The 22,508-nt window shown below is 37.6% G+C and overlaps 1 protein-coding gene across 1 annotated transcript; it reads right to left on the minus strand.

Moving 5' to 3' along the window:
• Window positions 1-12,594: 12,594 nt before the first annotated feature.
• Window positions 12,595-19,927, minus strand: LOC104112706 (glycine dehydrogenase (decarboxylating), mitochondrial). Its single transcript, XM_009622703.4, has 15 exons — window positions 18,554-19,927; window positions 17,976-18,221; window positions 17,806-17,883; window positions 17,620-17,720; window positions 17,345-17,540; window positions 17,128-17,253; window positions 16,448-16,633; window positions 16,254-16,367; window positions 15,530-15,682; window positions 15,206-15,394; window positions 14,978-15,055; window positions 14,764-14,889; window positions 14,560-14,658; window positions 14,335-14,452; window positions 12,595-12,907 (listed from the first exon to the last, which is right to left on the minus strand). The coding sequence occupies exons 1-15, from the start codon at window positions 19,778-19,780 to the stop codon at window positions 12,813-12,815; spliced, it is 3,132 nt and encodes a 1,043-aa protein (XP_009620998.1). The 5' UTR covers window positions 19,781-19,927; the 3' UTR covers window positions 12,595-12,812.
• Between the last annotated feature and the right edge of the window lie 2,581 nt (window positions 19,928-22,508).

Raw genomic sequence — 22,508 nt, forward strand, 5'->3', positions numbered from 1 at the left:
AATTATATATTTATATGTCGGTTTGGTTCGGATTTTTTACTCAATACCAAACCAAATCAAACCAAACCTAGTCGGAATTTTTAATCGATTTGGTTTGACTTTTTGGTTTGGTGCGATTTTTCGGTTTGATTTTTACACCCATAGTGGCAATGATCAAATCCTTCGGCGGGCGAATTTATACTTGTGGTTTGTGGTTATACGTGCGGGCTCGGCAGCCACCTTAACCCGATTGATTTGGGAGGTATTTGATTCAATGACCTTGTGGTGTAAATGGATTTCCGGAGGAGTCATGACGGTTTAGATCACGACTTGAGGTTTGTAGTTTCTGCGGTTTGGGAATTCAGTTGTGTGTTGCATTGGCTCTGCTGAAATGAGCTAAGTGAAAGGCCTCTAGCCAATAAAGTGTTTATTCTACTGGTAGTTCATAGGTTATGATGAATTCGTGTATTCTCGCGTAGTGGCATGATGGGTGTAGTGAGCGGCATGGGAAATTGAAAGATGAGGATCAAGGTTGCAGTTCAGTGTTGATAAGAATTTCACGAGCTCAGATGAGCAGGAAATTGTTCAGATGTTTAGAGTGAGCTGGTGGTATCTTAGTGTCGCTTAGAAATAGTGTTCTGTGGAAGAGGCATCGTGTATTGATTTGCGGATTGTGATTGCTTTACAAAATTAGTACAGTCGGTGGTATGGATATGCAGACTTGGCTACCTGAGCGGAAGGTCGTGGGAGCGTACCCCACGGGGAATTGTATGAGTGTGACATTCTAGTCACTTGATTGTTAAAGATCGAAACCAAGTACGAAGAGTTTTGGTGCAATCGTTAATATGAGAGTTTATGTCTGGAAGGCGCCCTAGTCCTTTGGTTGTGAACTGTGGGAGTTTGTTCCGGATTGAGATGACTTGATTATTCGCACTTGTGTTGTGGTCCCGTGCAGCTTGTGGTATTAGATGAGCAGGAGGGCTCTCGAAATGAAGATCATTAAACGCACCTTAGTCGTGCTTGGGTTTTGTGGCATATTACGCTATCCGTCTCCCCAGATTTGTATTTTTGCACTTGCGTGCTTGTGGACGATATTCGTTATTCCTTAGGTAGAAGCATTATGGCTTGAGGGGTATGTCCTTATTTATTATTGTAAGTGGATCGGGTGGCACGCCGCCATGGGTACATTATTTGGATCGGGTTGCACGCCGCAATGGTATCATGTTTGGATCGGGTTGCATGCCGCAATGATACCATATTTGGATCGGTTTGCATGCTGAAACAATGTTATGTTGGGTACGATTACCTATATCTATCCCTACATATTCTGTTTCCCATTCTCAAATGAGGGTTCATAACATCTGTTCGACCGTTTTAGTAGTTTTGCTGGCTGGGAAGTTCCATTTTAGAGTTTGCTTTTCCTTATATATCGCATTCGAGTTTGTATCCTGTTGGCGCATTGTTGGTGTCGTGTGAGATTTTGGTCAGGGTTTGAGGTGGCTTATTGCCTGTGTAACTTATACTGGGTGAGACGAGACTATTGGACCTGAAATCAGTGCAATCATATTCATATAAGGTACATTAAAGAGAGAATATCGTTATTCGGTTTAGAATGAGTCTATGGTCCTTGTCAGGAGATACGACTCCATGATTTGATTGATTCAGCGGGTGGTTATGAATTTCTACACATTTTCTCTGTCACGACAGTATTGTGAGGATTTAAACCGGGATTATTTGTATTATAAGGTGTATTACGGGTATCAGGTTCTGAATTTCAGTTATCGTGGTCGGAGGATGTTATTATGGGCAACCGACTTATGTGGTGCATGGTGTGATTTCGGCATAGGTGTATGATCATGTTGTGGTACAGTGCATGATGATTGGTATAGTGTTCGTGTGATGGCATCAGGTCTTGTAGAGAAATTCAGAAGTTGGGACTTGGTTCTAAAGCTTATTAGCTAAGGTCATAGGGAGGATTTTCAGTCGGGCTCGAGCCAGTATGCTTAATTGGAATGTGGTGGCACGGATAGGAGCACAAGGTATTGTATAATGATTTTAGACAACTCCAGAGTAGTCCTTAGCACGTTCGAGGACGAACGCATGTTTAAGTGGGGGAGAACATAACGACCCGACCGGTCGTTTTAAGCTCTAGCGCTTCGTTTGGCGGTTTGAGGCATCGAGTAGCTTCACTTCAGGTATTATGACTTGTACGTATGGTCGGAATTGAATTTCGGGAATTTCGGAGTTTATTTGGAGAGAAAATTCTAATTTCGAAAGTTTTGAGTTGGAAGAATTGACTAAGGAATGACTTTTGAGTAAACGGCCTCAGAATCGAGATTTGAAGGTTCAAATAGATTCGTATAAAGATTTCGGACTTGGGCGTATGTTCGGGTTGAGTATCGAATCACCCGGAAGCATTTCGACGCTTATTATGGAAGGTTGGTATGTTGAAAGTTTAAAGAATTCTTAAGTTTGACTTGAAGTGGATTTTAATGTTATCGATGTCCGTTTGGGATTCCGAGCCTTGGAGTAGCTTCGCCATGTCATTTATGACTTGTGTGCAAAATTTGAGGTCAATCGGACTTGATTTGGTAGGTTTCGGCATCGAATGTAGAAGTTTGAAGTTTTAAAGTTCATTAAGCATGAATTGGGGTGTGATTCGTGGTTTTAGTGTTGTTTGATGTGATTTGAAGGCTCGACTAAGTTAGTAATGTATTTTGGGATGTGTTGGTATATTTGGTTAAGGTACCGAGGGCCTCGGGTGGATTCCGGGTGGTTAACAGATTTATTTTGGACTTAGGAGATGCTGAAGTTGGGCAGCAACTGGTGTAACTGCTTCTGCGGAAGTTTGGTCGTAGAAGCAAGGTGAGGTCCGCAGAAGCGGCTTGGGGCTCCTGGGTGTGAGGTCGCAGAAGCGGAGTCAGGCAGCGCACCTGCGAGTGCGCAGAAGCGAGGTCAAGGCCGCAAGTGTGGAAATTGCGCAGATGCGCTAGGGTGTATCGCACATGTGGTTGCGCAGGAGCGGAAGAATATCCGCAAGTGCGATGGTCTGCTGACAGTGGTCTTCCGCAGAAGCGAGGAAGCTTCCGCAGAAGCGGTCAAATGACCGTATATGCGAAAAGTTGTCTCGGCAGTGAAGTTTTTATAAAATGAGGGTTAGGCCATTTTCATCTTATTTTGTCCACGGGAGCCAATTTTGGAGCACTTTTTGAGTGCCATAACTATAATGGGGTAAGTGATTTCTTCACATTGTGAGTTAAATACATGGTTTTTATATGGATTCAAACATGAACATTTTGTTGAAATTGTGAGATTTTGAAAGAAACCTAGAAATTGGTATTTTTGGATTTTTACCACGAAATTGGATATAGAATTTGGAATAAATCATATATTTGAGTTCGTGGTGTTATGGGTAAAGTTTGTCCTCAAACATTTTCGAAATCCAGGCACGTGGGTCCGAGGGTTAATTTTATAGACTTTTCGAGTGGTGTTGGGAATTAATATAAATTGATTAATTATGAATATTAGAATATATTTTGACTGGGCTGCACGTTGTTTGAATAGTTTTGGATCGACGGGCTTTGGTTTGAGGTGTTAGAGAGGCCTTGGAGCCGGTTATGAAAATTCGGAGCGAGGTAAGTCTCATGTCTAACTCTGTGAGGGGAAAACCACCCCTAGGTGATGTATTTGTTATGTGTTACTTGTTGTGGGAGAGAGTTCGTGCGTAGCTAGATTCATGTTATGTCCGGGTAAACTTAGGTTCCCGCTATGCTATAACTGTACTATTTGAGTTGTGTCTTGCCTAATAAATTCCCTTATTTTACATTACGACTTGAGACTAGACTTGCGTAGAGTGATAGGCTTGCTATTGTAGAGATTTGACGGGCTTCATGATAAGTCGCGGATTTGATTTTACTCTCCTACGAAATTCTCTCGTGTTATGCGTTATCATCGAAATGTTCCCTTAAAAATGTATAACTCACACGACTATTCATGAGTAGGTTCGATGACCCGTCAAAGCTTCTTATTCTAATGGGATCAGGACGTTCGCCGGCAGGATAGATACATCTATGGTTCATTATGTTCGATCCTCGGCAGTGCGCACACTATGATGGGTCGGGTCATACGCCACGGCAGGATTTATGTACCATACTCTCATGGGAGCGGACCGTTCGCCTTGACAATAAAATAGATGTATCTATGGTTTGGCAATGTTATGATGGATAGGGTCGTACGCCTCAGCATTTCTATAAAATACTCTTATAAAATCGTGCGTAATAATTGGCAAGAAGCCAGTACATCTATGAGCTTTTTCCTTATTGAACCGTGACAACTATCTGGTAAGGTCCATATATATACTCTGATTGAGGAGGTAGCTACTAGCTGAGAGTTTGAGTTATTGCTGAGAGGTGGATTGTACCACATATTATACTTGTTACTTCATTTATTTTCTCTGATTCACATCTGTTTACTTCTATTGTATCTGTTTTATTGGACCACTAGTAAGTGTTAATTTCTGCCCCTCGTCACTACTTCTCTGGGGTTAGGCTAAATACTTACTAGGTATGCGTTGATTTACGTACTCATACTACACTTGCTACACTTTTTGTGTAGGTACACACATATCCGGTGGTCTTTGGGCGCAGAGGCACGGCCATTTCGGGGAATTTACCGTGAGCTGCATCTCATGTTACGATCAGCAGCCTGCAGAGTCTCTATCAGAGTTATTTATATTTTCCTGTCTAAATTGTATTCTAGACATGTTGTATTTAATTATATTTCCTAGTTGACGCTCATGCACTTGTGACACCGGGTTGTGGGTGTTTCTACGGGTTGTTCACTATTGTGGTTTGTGTAAATATTGTTATTCACTCTATAAATTCTATTTTATACTGTTCAGTTAAGGAAAATTATTATTTCAAAATGCTAAAATGAGTAATTAAATTGGTAAACCAATGTTGGCTTACCTTACGGCGGCGTTAGGCACCATCACGACCTATAGTAGATTTTGGATCGTGACACTTCAAAGGTTCACACAACTTTTCTGGTTCTATTCCAAATTTCTTAGCAATATATGGGGTTCATATGATAAGGTGGATCCCCGATACATAAGAGCGTAAACATCAAAGGTGAAGACTATTAGCATACATGTGACAACATCAACACAAGCCTCTATATCCTGACGGCCTGCCAGCGCATACAAGCGGTTCCGATTACCGCCCGTATTACCAGACTTTGCTGCACCATGCCATTGTTGGGCCTGAGAGTTCTGAGGGGCTGCTGAATTAGTGGACTGAGCTACATTTCCTCCATTATTCTACCTTGCTGATGAACAATCCCTCAAGAAGCGGCCTTGTTGACCGCACGCAAAGCAACCATTTATGCCCGAACGACAAACCCCTAGGTGCTTCTTACCACATGTGTAGCAAGTAGGGTACTCAAGAACTCTGTAGTCCACACTATCCTGTGACTGTGAGCATGTTGCTCTGAAATTCTAGCTTTTCTTGTTAAACTTGGACCTCTAAACTGGTGCACTAGCTGAAGATGGAGCATGTCCTGATTTTGGTTTCTTGAAGAACTGCGATTACCACCTCCTTGAAATTTCATGCAGGCTTAGCTCTCTTGTTGAATTCCCTATCATTCTCTCTCTGTAGCCGCTCTTCTTCCTCTGGCCTGTCGTCGTTCCCTTGAACAAAGTCAACCATCTTAGTAATGGTCATGTCATTGTTTTGAGCAACTATATTAGCATCAGCAAACAAGTCATCTGAAAGCCCAACACAAATCGCCTAACTCTGGCCCTCATATCACGTACCATTTCTGGAGCATACTTAGCTAGAGAGATGAACTTGAGGTAGTACTCACTCACACTCATATCATTATGTTTGAGTTTCTCAAACTTTAAAGCTTTAGCTTCCAAGACCTTAATGGCAGAAAATGCTCAAGAAACGCATCTGCAAACTCCTTCCAAGTCGCATGAGCTGCATCCTCCCCTCGAGACTCTTCCCATGTTTCATATCAAGTGTTAGCAACATCCTTCAGCTGGTACACATCAAACTCTATTGTCTCTGTGTCTGTAGTATGCATCACTCGAAATATCTTCTGAACATCATCAATGAAGTTTTGCGGATTCTAATCCTTTTTGGACCCTATGAAAACTAGAGGTTTCATGTTGAGGAATTCCCTGGACCTGGAACTACCGGTTTGAACAATAGTACTTGTTCCCTGTCTTTGAGCCTGAGTAGCAACAATGAGAGTGAGCAACTGGATAGCTCCCCGGACATCCATGTCTAAAGCACTGGGCACTGAGCCTGATATAACTCCCTAGGCCGGAGTGTCCTCCTCCTGAGCAGCATTAGCCGTAGCCCCCGGCTAGTAGCTAAGGGCCTCTTGGTGTACATTCTTTTTGCAGGCATTTTTCTGAAATACACAATTCGCATGAGTTGGAAGGATTGTTGAAAGCATAGCTCTAACTGCACGATCTAGAGTATGGAAGAAATAAAACATTCCTAGATGTCTTGGTGGTCAACTGTTTACATGTGTGGCGCGCACACACACATAAAAGTGATCCCACTGGACATGGCTTCATAGACTCCCTAGGACTCTTGAACCTAAGCTTTGATACCAAGATTTGTCACGCCCCGAACCATGGCTTGGGCGTAATATGGAACTTAGTGCCTAACTGGATGTGACAGAGCGAACCAACTGGATGGATAGATCAGCATGTGGTTTAACTGTAAGCTGAATATAAACATGCAACATACTGATCTACTAAAGAGTCTAACTGAAATATCATAAATGCGGAAAGTACTGAAAAGTCTTTAAGGATAAATGAGTAGCCAACAAGGTTAACACATAAAGCCTTGCTAATATCTGTCTGACTGAACTATAGTCTACGAAGCCTTCTAAGAATACTGAAATTCTATATGTTTACCGGAACAAGATCCCCGACATACCTTACTAACTGAAATATCATAAAGACTGAAAATGGGATAATGCCCAGAAAGATTGGGGCTCACCAATAGCTGATACAATACGTCATAGCAAGCAAAATTGTCAATCTAAAAATCGTTACCTGCATCGCGAGATGAAGGCTCCGGAAAAAAGAGACATCAGTACATTTGAATTGCACTGGTATGTAAACCAACTGAAAGAGAGAACTGTAAATACTGAAACTAAAACTGAACTGATAACTAAGAACTGAACTGATTACTGAGGATTGATAACTGATAAACTGATAATTGAACAAAGAAATAAGGACATGAATACTCCCTCTTTTGAATGATGAACCACATGTTTAACTGAGTAAATAAACTACGGCCTCAGGCCCAATATATATATGCACAAGCTACAGCCTCAGGCCCAAGTATATATATACATAACTACGGCCTCATGCCCAAATAAGCATAAAGCATAAATTACGACCTCAGGTCTAGATATGCATAAAGCATGAACTACGGCCTCAGGCCTAAATATGCATAAAGCATGAACTATGGCCTCAGGCCCAAATACAGGTGTTCAACATTCAGGGATTTAGAATCAGGAACTGAGAATCATACTGCAACACATGATATTAAAATACTGAACCATACTAATTTTACATGATACTAGAATGCTGAATAGAACTAGACTAAGACATGTACTCATAATAAAATGATTTGTCATAACTGAGAATCATAGGATGTTGAACGAATTATGAAACTATGTCATCTAGAGAATAGAAGTTCTATTACTATTTATGGAATTGAGGCATAATTACTTTCTGATAAAATTCATAATACTCATAAAGAATGAGATGTAGGGAGAATCATAAACATTCCCAAATGTAGAGAGTTAGCCTCACATGCCTTAACTTCCTGCTCTTGATCTTAATACAATGTTTGCCAACCCTTTCAACTTTAATATATATCAATACAAGTCAAAAGGATTCCATATTAGCAATAATACTCATGTTTTGGTCACTTAGGCATTTTATCAAATACTTGGTGGGTATAAAGCTTCATAGCCCTTATTAATGGTATTTCTAAACCGAACAACCCATTCTCTTGCGCCAAGATAAATTCTAAAATCTCAAATTATTATAAACAATATCATTCTTCATCACCCATAAGATAAACAACACCCATAACCAATAATCAATAATCAACAACCCAAATCTATAATCGTTCATATTTTTCTGTCAAACCCATCAACTCATATCTTATGAACTAGAGTCTATAAGTATTAATCCAATACTTTAATCAAGTAGTTGGTGAAGATATTACCTTTTTGACATTCAATCCTCTTGAATTCGAGTTCTAGAGTTACTTTTCTCAACAATGATATCCCAATCGAATATCTAATGATTTGAAGGGTTTACCTATGTTAATAAGGTATTGGAGAATTAAAATTAACTTAGAATCACCATTATAACTTACCTTGGATGGTGGAGGGACCTTGGAGGAAGTTAGGTTCTTCAGAGCTTTCCTTTATAGAGCAATTTTTCGGATTTTGAGGTGTAGGGGACGAGGTAGGGCTATTAAAATGACCACACGGGTGTGCTCCCACGCATATGAAGGCCCAAACATGCACCTGACCACGCAGCAAGGGCAGTAGCACTGCCACAAGTGCGCGACCACACATGGGACCGGCTGGGCGTGCACCTGGGCGCATATAGTGTGCATCATCCATTAAAACGCACATAACCTTTTGTAATGAGATCCGTTTGGGCTCCACAATATATCATTGGAAAGGTATTTCAAAGGGATACAAATTTCATTTTTAAGGTTTCTCAAATTCCTAACAAATTTTTACGAAATCAGGCTGGAAGACAGACCTTTCATAAACTTAGTAGATTTTTGTCAAATCTTATGCACCTCACTCTCTATCTTGATCCTAAAATAACTATTTTCACCCATAATCATTCCGATAGGATTTCACATGCCTAAAATGCCGTACTAATATTCATTTAATACGTTCACACCTAATCCAAATTTACGAAGGGTTACAAAGTCGACTCGTATGGTACCAGGGGAAGCCGCTTAGACAAGTAGGGTCAAATACTTATTGTTAGGTCGATCATCTAATAGTTTTTAATTATGTCGGTGTCCGTATAGTACTCCCAGTAAAAGATAAAGAAGACTTTAATATGTTTAGGCCTAAGGAGCCGAAAGTGATTTCAACAACTTAATGAAATTGAAATGATTTTGTATGATGTTTATTAAAAATCTTGGATGATGTTCTAAGAATTTATATCATGGTTTATATTTCACTTGTTTTTTCATTTGAAATGATAAAGAGAATGATTTATATAATTATTTATTACTTTATATCAAATATTTGTTGCATAGTTTTTGTAAAAATCTTGTCCCAGCAACTTGAGTTAGAGAGAGTCTATGACACTTATCGAGTATCGTGGTGGTGTCCCCTCTTTAAGGATCCGCTTACTTTACATGTTTCAGGATGAAGGGTATATTACACGGCATGCATACATGGCTCAGATGACTCTCTTCCCGAAGTATACAGTGAGGCACCACTCCTATTTCGTGGTAGCTATCATGTTGTCTTTATATTTTATGTTAGTCGGGTATTGGCCCAAATATTGAGTTTTATTCTTGGTATAAAGGCTCTATAGATAGTTGTGAAGAGTTGTAATAATGGGGTTATACACGACATACATGAAAAGATATTTATTTTAGTTAGTCTCATTGTTATGATTATGAGAGGCTTCATGTATTGTTGAATTGGAAAAATATTACATCAATTAACTTGAATTTATCTATGATTTTCAAAGAGCTTCCGTAGTTAAATTGATTTTCATGCATATGGTTTAGGTGCATCATACGGGTTGGTTTACTCGGATCGGATAGTGTGACGGATGTCAATCGTGTGGATTTGGATCGTGACAGGAGTGTTGGCCAGTCAAGAGCTCTCATATCCAGAAGTTGCATGTAGTGGAGATGAGGATGTTGAGATGGATGTGTGGGCATACTAAGAGAGATAAGATTAGGAATTAAGATATTCGGGACAAGGTGAGAGTGGCTCCCGTGACAGGCAAGTTGCGGGAAGGGAGGCTAAGATGGTTTGGGCATGTAAAAAAGATATGCCCAGATACCCCAGTGAGAAGGTGTGAGAGGTTAACCATGGTGGGTCTGAAGAGGGGTAGAGGTAGGTCTAAAAAGTATTGGGTAGAGGTGATAAGGCAAGATATGACACATCTTCACCTTACCGAGGACATGACCCTTGATAGGAAGGTGTAGAGATCAAGAATTAAGGTAGAAGGTTAGTAGGTAGTCGCGAGTGTATGCTTCTCTTACTTGTAGGATTAATAGAATTCTCATATTTTTATATACCTAGACCAGTATTATCACCAGTTGTTTCTTTCGCTTCAGTTTTTTTGTTATCATGTTGTTGTTAGTAATATGTCGTGTTCCTGTTTTCTTTTCATGGTTTGTACACTATTGTCTTCATTCAACAAGTGATGTGACTATGCTTCTTCTGAGACGAGGGTCTATCAAAAATAACATATTTACCTTCACAAGGTAGGGGTAAGGTTGCGTACACACTACCCTTTCCAGATCCCACCCGTGGAATTACATTGAATTTGTTGTTAATTGAGCTCTATATACACACAGCACATGCATTTTCATGAACTCTTAAGCTAAGGCCATCTTAGAAAATTAAAGCGGGAAAATACTAATTAATCCAAGGTCAACCTCTTATGTTGTCAACGAACTCGACCATTTCAAGCAAACGGAGAAAAAAGCCAGATTCTTTTCAATTTATCATACCTTCTTGCACAAGACTTCAAGGTTTTAAATCGAAAATATTACTTACATTCTGTGTTTTATATCAAATTGATAAATACCTGACACGTGCCTTTTATATGCACTTCTATCACTAATCAAGGTTAATTGATGTACATTACCATCTCAATCTACGGCTTAATTATGATAAACTAATGTGTAAACTCCGGATCTGTCTAAATTTTTTCCACTCTAAATCATTACTACTATTAGATATGACATGACGATATCCTGTGGGAAAATGTCAATACATTGAATAAAGACACGATTGGTAAAACCTAGGTAAGATTGATCCTTAATTTTCTGCTCATACAAGTGAATGGAGGGTTGCTTTGTTATAACTTCTTTCCAACTTCAAGTCTTGACTCTTGTAAAACAGGAGTATTTAGTTTAGTGGTTTAATCAGATTTATTTTCCCAACACTTCTAATAAATTTATATACTTGGAATCCTAAACAAAATTGTTAAAAGAGTGAAAATCGTTTTACCCCTGAATTTTGATTAAATGCCATGTTCCTTCTCCAAGTTTGGACAATTAACTGTTTGTCCTTTTTGTATCGATTTTATAACTATTGACTATTGAAATAATTTATAGAGTACCATATTGTGGTTTATCATTAATTTACTTGGAGTAACAATGATCTTTTAATTAACTGATATATTTTATTCAGATATGAATAAGTGCATGAAAGAAAGTGTCCACTACTAACACACACAATCCATAATATCAGTCGATTTACCATTATGTCTTTAATTTGTTGTAAACTAATATCACATTACCTTAACATGACCCCATGTATATCAAATTTTTGTTTTGCATATAACTAGGAAAAATCTAGAGATCCAATAGTATCCAACAACTTGGTTAATTTTGTGCAATACATTCACAACTTCAGAACAAAAACAAGTTAGAATATTATTCCAAAATTCTTCAAGGAATATTATACTACGAGTTGGTTGATTGGTTGTGTTGGGTGCATCTTTAATTATGCTAGTAATATGCCAAATTATACCCTTGGGCCTTTGGGGATTTCAGGATTTCATATCTACATTCTACGCCAATCATATATAGTAATATTGTAAGGCAACTTTGAGTAGCTTTAATTTTCTCTAACCATTAATTTCCACAACGTGTAGAAAGTACTTAGGCGACAAAAAATGATACATATCACCTTCTTATCTTAAATCTTATTTTTCTACTCCAACAAATACATTAAGATATCGTCTTTCCTTTTACTTTATAAATTCAGCTTTGTCCAAGTAACTATTTCTCAATCACTGTTAAGATTTCTCATTGTTCATGTTACTTCATTTAAATCCATCTTAGCCCTATGTTATATAAAATAAAATAAAAAAGATAAAACTTTTCCTGTAATCTTTTCCTTGATAATAAATAAAGATATTGTGACCGAGCAAAGTCTAATCATTTGTAGTCACACAAAAGCTTTACACTATAGTCAATTATGAGGTTTTTCAATTTATTTTTCTCCAAGAGTGTGCATTTGACCGCAACACGAGAAAAACAAGGAAAAGAAACCTAATGAATTCCTTAAAGAAAGTAGAAAGTTTTCCCTAGCCATACTCCTGCCCCTGTTGAGTATGTACCATATTGTCATGAACTATGTTGCTCAGACTCGTTCATCGGCAAGTACTCGGTTTGGTTATGTGAAAGTATTTGATATAGGTACATCAATTTTATTTTATTTTGCTTGCTAATTTTTAGTATATTTTAAGATTTCACACGATGTACCAACAGTCTCGTTATATCAATTAGGCACAGGTGTGTCAAAACAAATGAAGGATCCGCGCAACATAGGTCAAGAAAGAGACATAAATTGGAAGAAAGATAGAGGGAGAGAGAGAGGAATTGATAATTATAACAAGTGAGCTGGAATCATCAACACATGTTAATGTAGCAGCTATTCATCAATATGGCAAGAAGATGAAAGTCATCAGCTACCATCAAGTATATGAATATGAAACTTGTATGTACAACAAGATGGGTAATTTCATGTTTTGTAAAAAGGAACTTCTGAGCACTGAACACTGAGGTTTAAGCATTTGCTGCAGCTTCTTCTTCCACCATTTGTGATACTGGAAGAAGGGTGCAGATCAGGTTGCGATCGCCATACACATTGTCCACTCGTGCTGGTAAATACGATCACAAGTAAAATTATTGTCAAAACCAAGATATTATAGCAGCTCTTACTAAATATGACAAGGGAAAAATGAAAAGTTAGGTAATTATAAAGCATAGAAAAGGCAGATTGCAATCTATAGTGCAATAAACACAAGAACAGTAGATTTCAGCAGATTCTTTGAGCTTTTCTCAATCACCACATTGGTTCTATTCATGTTCACTTGCGAATTTCCTTTTCCAAGGTTTATAGCAGTTTCACTATATTCATCATGACAACAGCTATGGACAAAGAGTACATAATATTTCTTCTAATATGTGCCAGCAGAACAGATCTTTTCATTTCAAGTACACAAGATAAGTTGAAGACAGTTTCTTACAGCAGTTTTATTGTAACAGGACAAGTTGAGGGCAAGTGCCCTACATCTGCTCGGCTGCTAATTACTCCAGAAGCCGTGATTATCTAGGTTGATTACTTGAAAACTGACAAGTTTTCAAATGAAGTTCCTACGAAATCAATAACGGAAAATAGAAAACATTGTGCATGTAGGCTATATTCGGACTCGGATGCGAGTATCCTGACACAGGTGCGGATCTAGAGGTTGGATTCTTCATCACATAAATTTTAGGATTCGAGGGTATGATCCTAGTGCGGATACGAGTGCTAGGATACGACCAATAAATATATATATATTACGACATATAAAGTATATATCTCAATTAATTTAAGCTATTGAACTAAAACTTGTAAAATTTAATTCTTTATAAATACCTATATTTTATTTACAAGATATCTCGTGTAATAGAAAAGCATCATTATTATATATATATATATATATATATATATATATATATATATATATATATATATGTGACATGAACCCAAAAATTAAACCAAGTACCCTCTCCATCTATACTTCTCGGTCATAGATGTAGTCAAAGCACCCAAGGTAGGTTGACCAAGTCCAGTATGGATCACCACACCATACCCATGTTGTGTCGACATTGGTATGGCAAAGATTTTGAAGGGTCCGAGCAACATAGCATGTAGGTATAGATTGGATGTTAAAACTCTAAGTATTAGGACATAATTTCAGTACTGATTGCTAGTACATTTTGAAACTTCCAAAAATGCATTGACCAGTAAAATAAAACTCAGCACTAAGTGCTGAAAAGTATATGTTTTATGGAACACCTCTATATTTCAATGTATCACTTAATAGGAGGGGAATCTTAGTAGTTGGCTACCCGAACTTTCACTTTGTTGGTGACGGTTCAATTCCCCACCTTGTAATCCCCTCCACATTTTCCCCTTCCCCTACCCCCTATGAATTAAAAAAATGTAACACTTAATAGGAGAAAAGTCAGATACTTCAGAATTTAGCTAATGTTAAAGTTTGTAGGACAAAAGTTGGAGTTATATAGAGATGGTAAAGACCTGTAGTTGGCCAGAATTTGGCATTCCTCAGCCAGGGAGCAGGGAATGCAGCATATTCCCGAGAATATGGTTTTACCCATGCATCTGCCATGAGCATTGACGGTGGATGAGGAGCCCCCTGCAACACAAAGTCCCGATTAATATCTCCTGATTCATGCAACCGTACAAAAAACAAACATTTTCGTTTTAAAACTAATCTACCAAAAAAAAAGACCACATATTTACCTTAAGAACATTGTTGTTAATATCAGCATTCCCTTTCTCAATCTGAGCGATTTCTTCTCTGATGGAGATGAGTGCATCACAAAACCTGTCTAGTTCCGCCTGCATTAATTTACAACTACTTCAGGACCACCAAAGAAAAACTATACTGTGTAATAGTGATTTTTCTTTTCCCTGTATCATTGAATATGCATCCTTATATTATACCTTGCTTTCACTTTCGGTAGGTTCAATCATAAGTGTACCAGGAACTGGCCAAGACATTGTAGGTCCATGGAATCCATAGTCTATAAGACGTTTAGCAACATCTTCAGGTTCTATTCCAGCAGTATTCTGAACGGCCAAGACTCCAATAGATTTAGTACACTAAAACAAAAAGAAAAAAAAGGAGGTGTGAATTGGAAATGATTCAAAAAAGTACCTTAAAGCCCCTCAGGTCAATGATAAACTCATGGGCACATGTTCCATTGACACCTCGGAATAGAACTGGGTAGTGCTTCTGTTGATCAAAAGCAGAAAATATGATCAGCAGAGTTAGAATACTCAACTGAACACTTATGATGAACTACGACAGGCATAGCAAAGTCCGAGAAAACAGAAAGCAGAAAATTCAACTCAAATAGAATATGAGAAATAAAAGAAGAAAGACCTCCAAACGCTTAGCCATGTAGTTTGCATTTAGGATAGCTATCTTTGATGCATCTGTAAGTCCCTTAGACCCCATCATGGCAATGTAGGTATATGAAATCGGCAAAATAAGTGCTGAACCCCAGGGTGCAGCAGAAATAGTACCAAGTGGCTGACTCTTGTCGGGGGATGGGATCCCTCCAGTAGGAACCTTCAGAAGAATCACAATGATTAAGTAAGTTACCAAGCTCACAACTAAACGAGGAAGATAAAAAAAATCCCAAGCTGATGAATTGACAAAGAGAGCTTTATGTGGTGAAGTAACTGGTGTTGATCGAGGACATACCACAGGGTGTGATGGCAAAAATGGTGCAAGGTGCTTCTTCACACCAATGGGACCCATTCCAGGACCTCCTCCACCATGAGGAATGCAGAATGTCTTATGTAGATTTAGATGACAAACATCAGCACCGATAAAGCCGGGACTTGTCAGACCAACCTGTAAGAAGAAAATACAGCAATGAATGAAACAAATTGTACGAATCACTTGCAACCAGCCAACAACAAAGTTGTACAGTTAATAGCTGAATCAAAACCTGAATTTTGATAATGTATAGAGGAGCAATAGAAGAAAGGTAGTATAAATAAGTTAAAGAAGCAGATATGGTATTGCCTAGAAGTTCTATCGATCACGGCCAAGCTCATCATAAAACCTTTAACCAAGGTAAGCTAGAGAAAGAGAGCTTTAGAATTAACCACATAGGACATAGTATGACTTCACCAAAGTCAGAGCAGACCACAGCACATAACACTATCTGACGCATCATGTGAGATAACTGCTTAAATCATCCAGGAGTAAAGAAGAAGAAGAAAAGGATAGGAAAGGAAATTTGAGGTTCATTGCTTAATCCAAAGACATCACCTCATCTCTTAAGATATCAGGTCTGACTACATAATTTGTTGAGCAAGAAATGTATATAGATATAATGGTCTTACCACTAAACTGACTCAATGACAAGTAAAATCTACAAGAATTAAAATGATGTTAGAAGTTGAGATGAGGTAATTACCTGAGCATTCATGTTAGCTCCATCCATGTACACCTGACCACCATTGTCATGGATTATCTTACATATCTCATCGATTCCTTCCTCATAGACTCCATGTGTTGATGGGTATGTAACCTGAAATTTATTATATAATAAGATTTAAGGAAATACAAATAATACATAAAGGTGTCAGAAAGTAGTAGCACATGATTTACCATGAGAGCAGCAAGTTTATCCTTATTTGCCTCAGCAGCCTTCCTCAACTCTTCAATATTAATGTTTCCTTTGGCATCGGTTCCAACAGCAACAATTTTCATCCCACACATAGCAGCACTTGCAGGATTTGTTCCGTGAGCTGACACAGGAATGATGCACACATTGCGGTGATGGTCACCCCTCGCCTGCAACAAAACTCAAAATTCAGTTACACTAGCAGCAAGCTTTATAGAGAATTAATGGCTGATGATGAAAACAAGGAGAAGAGTCGGAGCACCAAAAGCTAACATTCTAATTCTATGGCCATTAGCATCCCTCTATGGTAAATCAAGTGTCCTCAGATGATTAAAATTCTATTAGTCTTCTACAACTACATGGAGGATAATAGATGCGAAGTAGTAGCTAGATAGATGAAGGATCATAGATGCCAAGTAGTAACTAGATGGAAGCAAGATCTTCACAAAGAATGGGGTTTCATCAGGTGATTTCCCTAGTATTTGAAAGCAGAAAATAGTAAAATCATGCAAAACAGTTTCGTGCCATTTGGCTATTAAGAGGTTATACAATTATAATCTTAACTAAGTCCATTGTGAACCTTACTCTTGAAGTACTAGATAGGTATTAAGAGAGCTCAAACCAAAGCCGAAAGCAAACTATTCATTTAAATTGTGACAAGTACCATATGATAGGCAAGAATAACCATCAGCCCAGCATATTCTCCAGCAGCACCAGCATTAGGCTGCAAGGAGAAGGAATCAAAACCTGTAATTGTACACAATAGGTCACCCAAATCTTTGAACATTTCCTGCAAAAGAAAGCATGTAACAGTCTTGATTATTTCTTCTGTTTCTGCATTATAATTAGCAAACACAGCAATGCATCTAAGCAGTAACAACCTGATAGCCAGCAGCCTGTTCGGTGGGTGCAAAAGGGTGAATATTTGTGAAGTTAGGCCATGTCACTGGCATCATCTCTGTTGTGGCATTCAATTTCATTGTGCAGGATCCCAAAGGAATCATGCTATGGCACAGGGAAAGGTCCTTCGATTGCAGCTTATGAAGGTATCTCAGCAACTCGTGCTCAGTATGGTACCTGAATCATCATTGTAAAAGTTAAACTAGCAGTAATCGTACAGTACAAAGATGGTCAAAACCATTGACGGAGGCCTTACGAGTTGAATATTTGGTGAGTCAAATATGGAGTCTCCCTTACAAGTCCAGAAGGAATCAGATTCTCGACTTCTTGGGCAATTGATTGAGCAGTGAACGTGACCTATTAACGGGATCAAAGATAAGAATACACTATGTAGGCATTGAGTTGCTACCAGCAGCATGGATAAGGAAGTAATGATACTCACTGGCTTTCCCAAGGCAAATACTTTAAATAGATTGTCCACGTCTTCTAAGGTAGTAGTTTCATCAAAAGATACAGTTATCTGAAAAAAATGGAGTTTCAGTTAATTATAACATAAATTTAGGACTATCTATAAGCTTATAAACCAAAACAAGAAAAACTAGCTAGACTTACAGTATTGTTGTCCACAACCCTCAAGTTAATTTCATTCTTGTAAGCAACATCAGCAATTGCTTTTGCATCAGCACACTTAACCTTCACAGTGTCAAAGAATGGAAGATCCTGAACTTCTACTGTTCCTAGCTTTTTGACCCCGGCAGCAAGCGTTCCGGCAAGACCATGAACACGTTGGGCAATGGTTTTTAGCCCCTCCGGTCCGTGATAGACAGCATACATGGCAGCCATGTTCGCAAGCAAGGCCTAATAGGAAAAGTACAATATCATAAACCAATGCAGGAAAATAAGTAGCATAACGTCGTGCATCAGAGCATTCCCGTGCACGAATGAGAGACAGATAGTTTCTTGAAAGAAAAACAAACTAGCTAGTTACTTCTTGTTACTCTCTACCACTCATGTCTAGACAACGCATTGCATACAAGCAGAAAAGTAAACATTTTTCAAACCACTTAAAATTTTCACTACTACAGTATAAGTATAAGAATGTTGTGTATTAGAGAATCTAGGAGGATAAATATCGGAATTGCATACATAATTTTTTGAAACAGTTGATGAAACATTAGTTCAGTCAGTACCTGTGCTGTGCAAATGTTGCTTGTAGCCTTGTCCCTGCGGATGTGTTGTTCCCTGGTCTGCATTGCCATACGGAGAGCGGGTTTCCCTGAAGAATCAACACTGACACCAATAATTCTTCCGGGCATCATTCTCTTGTATTCTTGAGAAGTGGCCAAGAAAGCCGCATGAGGGCCACCATAACCCATAGGCACTCCAAACCTCTGAGCAGAACCAACAACAATATCCGCTCCGAGTTCACCGGGTGGTTTCAACATTGTCAAGGCCAAAAGATCAGACGCCATAACAACCTTCACTCCATGAGCATGTGCATTCTTAATAAACTCCCCATAATCCAAGATTTCACCTTCAGTTCCCGGATACTGAACTAGTACCCCACAAACATCACCAGATTTATAATCAATGTCCTTAAGATCAACAGTCTCTACCTTAATCCCAAATCCATCAGCTCTAGTCTTACAAATATCGATAGTCTGAGGGTGACAATTGCTAGCAATAAGGAAAGTTTTCTTTTTCCCCTTGAAAATATTATTACACATGGCCATAGCCTCAGCTGCCGCGGTCCCTTCATCTAGTAAAGATGCATTGGACATTGGCAAACCAGTAAGATCTGTAATCATGGTCTGATAATTAAGCAGGGACTCGAGACGTCCCTGCGAAATCTCAGCCTGATAAGGAGTATACTGAGTATACCAAGCAGGATTCTCCATAATATTCCTCAAAATAACAGGTGGTACAAAAGTGTTATAATATCCCATCCCAATATATGACTTGAAAACCTTATTCATTGAGGCTAATTTGGACATGTGCTCAATCATTTGTGCCTCAGTTAATCCCTCATCAAACTTAGAAAACTTCATGGATTCAATACGAATAGATTGAGGGACAGTGGCATCAATAAGGGAATCAAGGCTTGAAAAACCACAAAACTCAGCCATTTGGGTTTGTTCTTGTGGGGTGGCTGAGTTGTGTCGCCTTGGGAAAGTGTCACTTGGCTTCAGTGCCTCAACAGATATTGATCTAACATGTTGCTTATTGAAATTACCATTTCCATGCAACATATTCTTACCATTTCTAGCCTGAAATATGTAAGGTGACAATGAAGAAACATACCTTGAAGGTCTGTATAATGCTGCAGATGATGGGATATCATTAGCACGGCTCTGTTTTGATTCTGAAACCAAGCGTTTCAGAATTGCTCTGTTTGCCAATTTTCTAGCACGGTCCATTTTCTTGGCCAAAAGCTAATCTTGGTTTTCAAGATTTGAGCACCCCTAAAAGGGATGAAAGATAAAAGAAAAGTTTACAAAGTTTTAAGCTTTGGTTTTTCACTATATATATAAGGGTTGGCTCTCCTTTGTGTGTGAATTGTGATGTTTATTTATGGTTTTTCATGAGATGAACAAAAAGTGGGTGGTGGTAATGGGTTGTTGAGGTTGAGGATACGCTGTCTTTACACAAGGAGCTATTTTTATATTTGTGGGTAATTATTAATCTGCCCCCATATTATTTTTTATAATTTTATTGGGAAATACCAATTTTTAGATCTGGTGGTGGTGGGTGAAGAGTGAAGTGACACTAGGCACCAATTTGGAGGAAAAAGACACAAGATTTTTGGTTCTGTTGGATCTTGTTTTTCTATTAGCCAGTAGTTTTTTTTCTTTTTTTTTTTTTTCTACGTGGATGTGATGGATTGAAAAAGTATAACTCGATGCACAAAATATCCCGCATTTATGTAAATTTTGGAAAAGAATTGCATTCCAAGGGGGTATCATATAGAAAGTCTATTTTAATGTAAGTATTACGGTTGACTCTACGGTTCAAACTTGTGATTTATAAGTCAGACGTAGACAACTTAAACATTGCTCTAAGGCAGGGACAGATTTAGGGGCGGAAGGTGGTTTACTCGAACTCCCATCACCAGAAATTACACTACAAATATAAATCAAAATTCGATTTATACCTCTATATATTATATATTTGAATCTCTAAGGGGGTTCAAAACCTTTGTTAGGTTACTAATTCAATTTCAACTGCCGCAGTCTCTTTTAATTTTTTAAAATTTTTCTTGTTCCCCCTTGGCAAAAATATTACATCTGCCACTACGCTAAGGTTACCTTGGTGGATCATTAATTATAAAGGCACAAAAAAATAAGAAGTAAAAGTTTAGCTACTTTTGGGAGGTGGAATTTGTATGGAATAGAATGAATGGAGGTGGATTGAATTTCAATGGATGAAATTGAAAGATTTTTCTTTTTTGGAAATTGTTGTAGTTCAATGAAACGAAAGCCTGAAATTGTCTTGGATTTTTTTAACAATAATTTGGAAGATTTTGATGGTTTGGATTGGATTCTTTCTGGGTTGGCAAAATAGTTAACACTTGTTGCTTATCTTGATCTATCACCTTACGATTTTTACACTTGAAGCCAAAATCATATTACCTTTTTCCCAAATATATGGAGATGTGTGTGGAAGTAAATATTAACACATGGACGGTCACTCTAAGTGGATATTATCACTCTGCTTGTAACACAAAACGAAAGAATTATTATGGGTTGAAAGTAAAGGCACAAGTTTATGATATTTCATTGATTTTTTTTTGTATCTCTAACCAGAATAAGAAAAAAATATCATGACAGAATTAATTAATGTTGAATTGAAAGGTATCTAAGTGATATGTATCGTGTTCACATAGAGGTATTCATCACGAAAAATTTAATCGCATGTAATATTTACATCAAATGACAGTAATTTATGACGCTTAAGTGATAAATTTAAGTAAAAATGTGCATTAATTAATTACTCCTTCCGTCTCAAATTATCTGTCATGGTTTCTAAAAATAGTTATCTCAAATTATTTGTTATTTCAGAAGTTCAAGAATAAATTAATTATTTTTTCCCTATTCTACCATTAACATTAATTGTTCTTGAAGACTACAAATACCTTAATCATGAGTATGTATTAAATGAGGAGAGATTATATCTTAAGACATAAATAAGAGTAAAATAGTCGAAAACCTTTCCTAGTTAATATTTTTTTAAAAGGCTTGTAAAAGAGAAACACGAGAGATAATTTGAAATAGGGAAAGTATAATTAGTACTCCCTCCGTTTCAAATTAGATGAGATACTTTCCTTTTTAGTCTGTTCCAAAATAAATAACACATTTCTAAATTTGGAAATAATCCAACTTTAAACTCTTCATTTTACCCTTAATGAGAAGCTTTTATAACCTCACAAATGTCATGGCCCCACAAAGTTTTTACCCCATAAACTTTTAAGACCACAAATTTTAAAAGTATTCTTTTTTTTTGTTAAACTCAGTGCCGAGTCAAATTATCTTATCTAAATTGAAACGGATGGAATATGTGATAACAATGCATATAACGCTACATTTCATGTATTCATTTTGATTGATTTAAACATTGAATGTGGATAAAACTCTTTTAGGTGTGGAATTTTACCAAAAAAAGGTTACTTAGACTTTTGATTACAAACTGGCTCGTACGGATGAAAACAAATGAAGGAATGCGATACATCACCAACAAGCTTATATATCAATTCTTTAGGAAACTCTCAAATGGGATAAAATCTTTTTAATCATATTTCTATTTCAAAAATGCTGAATATTTCTCCTGGGAAATAAATTCAATCAATTTAGTGAAGATATTTGCTGTTTTTTTTTCCTGCTAACTTATAGTTGGTGTCTAAAAAAAAGGAAAATTCATTATTTTCATGTGCATTTAATTCTTTTTCTCTTGACTCTTTATTACTCCCTCCGTCTCATATTAACAGTCGTGATTACTAAAAATAATTGTTTCAAATTATTTGTCATTTTAAAATTTTAAGATAAAATTGATTTTTTTTTTTTTTACTCTTATTAATAATTGTTCATGAAGATGGATATAACACATAAATAAAATAAATATTCAATGAAGAGAGATTATATCTTATGCCAT

Source organism: Nicotiana tomentosiformis, chromosome 8, assembly GCF_000390325.3.
Source record: "Nicotiana tomentosiformis chromosome 8, ASM39032v3, whole genome shotgun sequence".
NCBI classification, from domain to species: domain Eukaryota; kingdom Viridiplantae; phylum Streptophyta; class Magnoliopsida; order Solanales; family Solanaceae; genus Nicotiana; species Nicotiana tomentosiformis.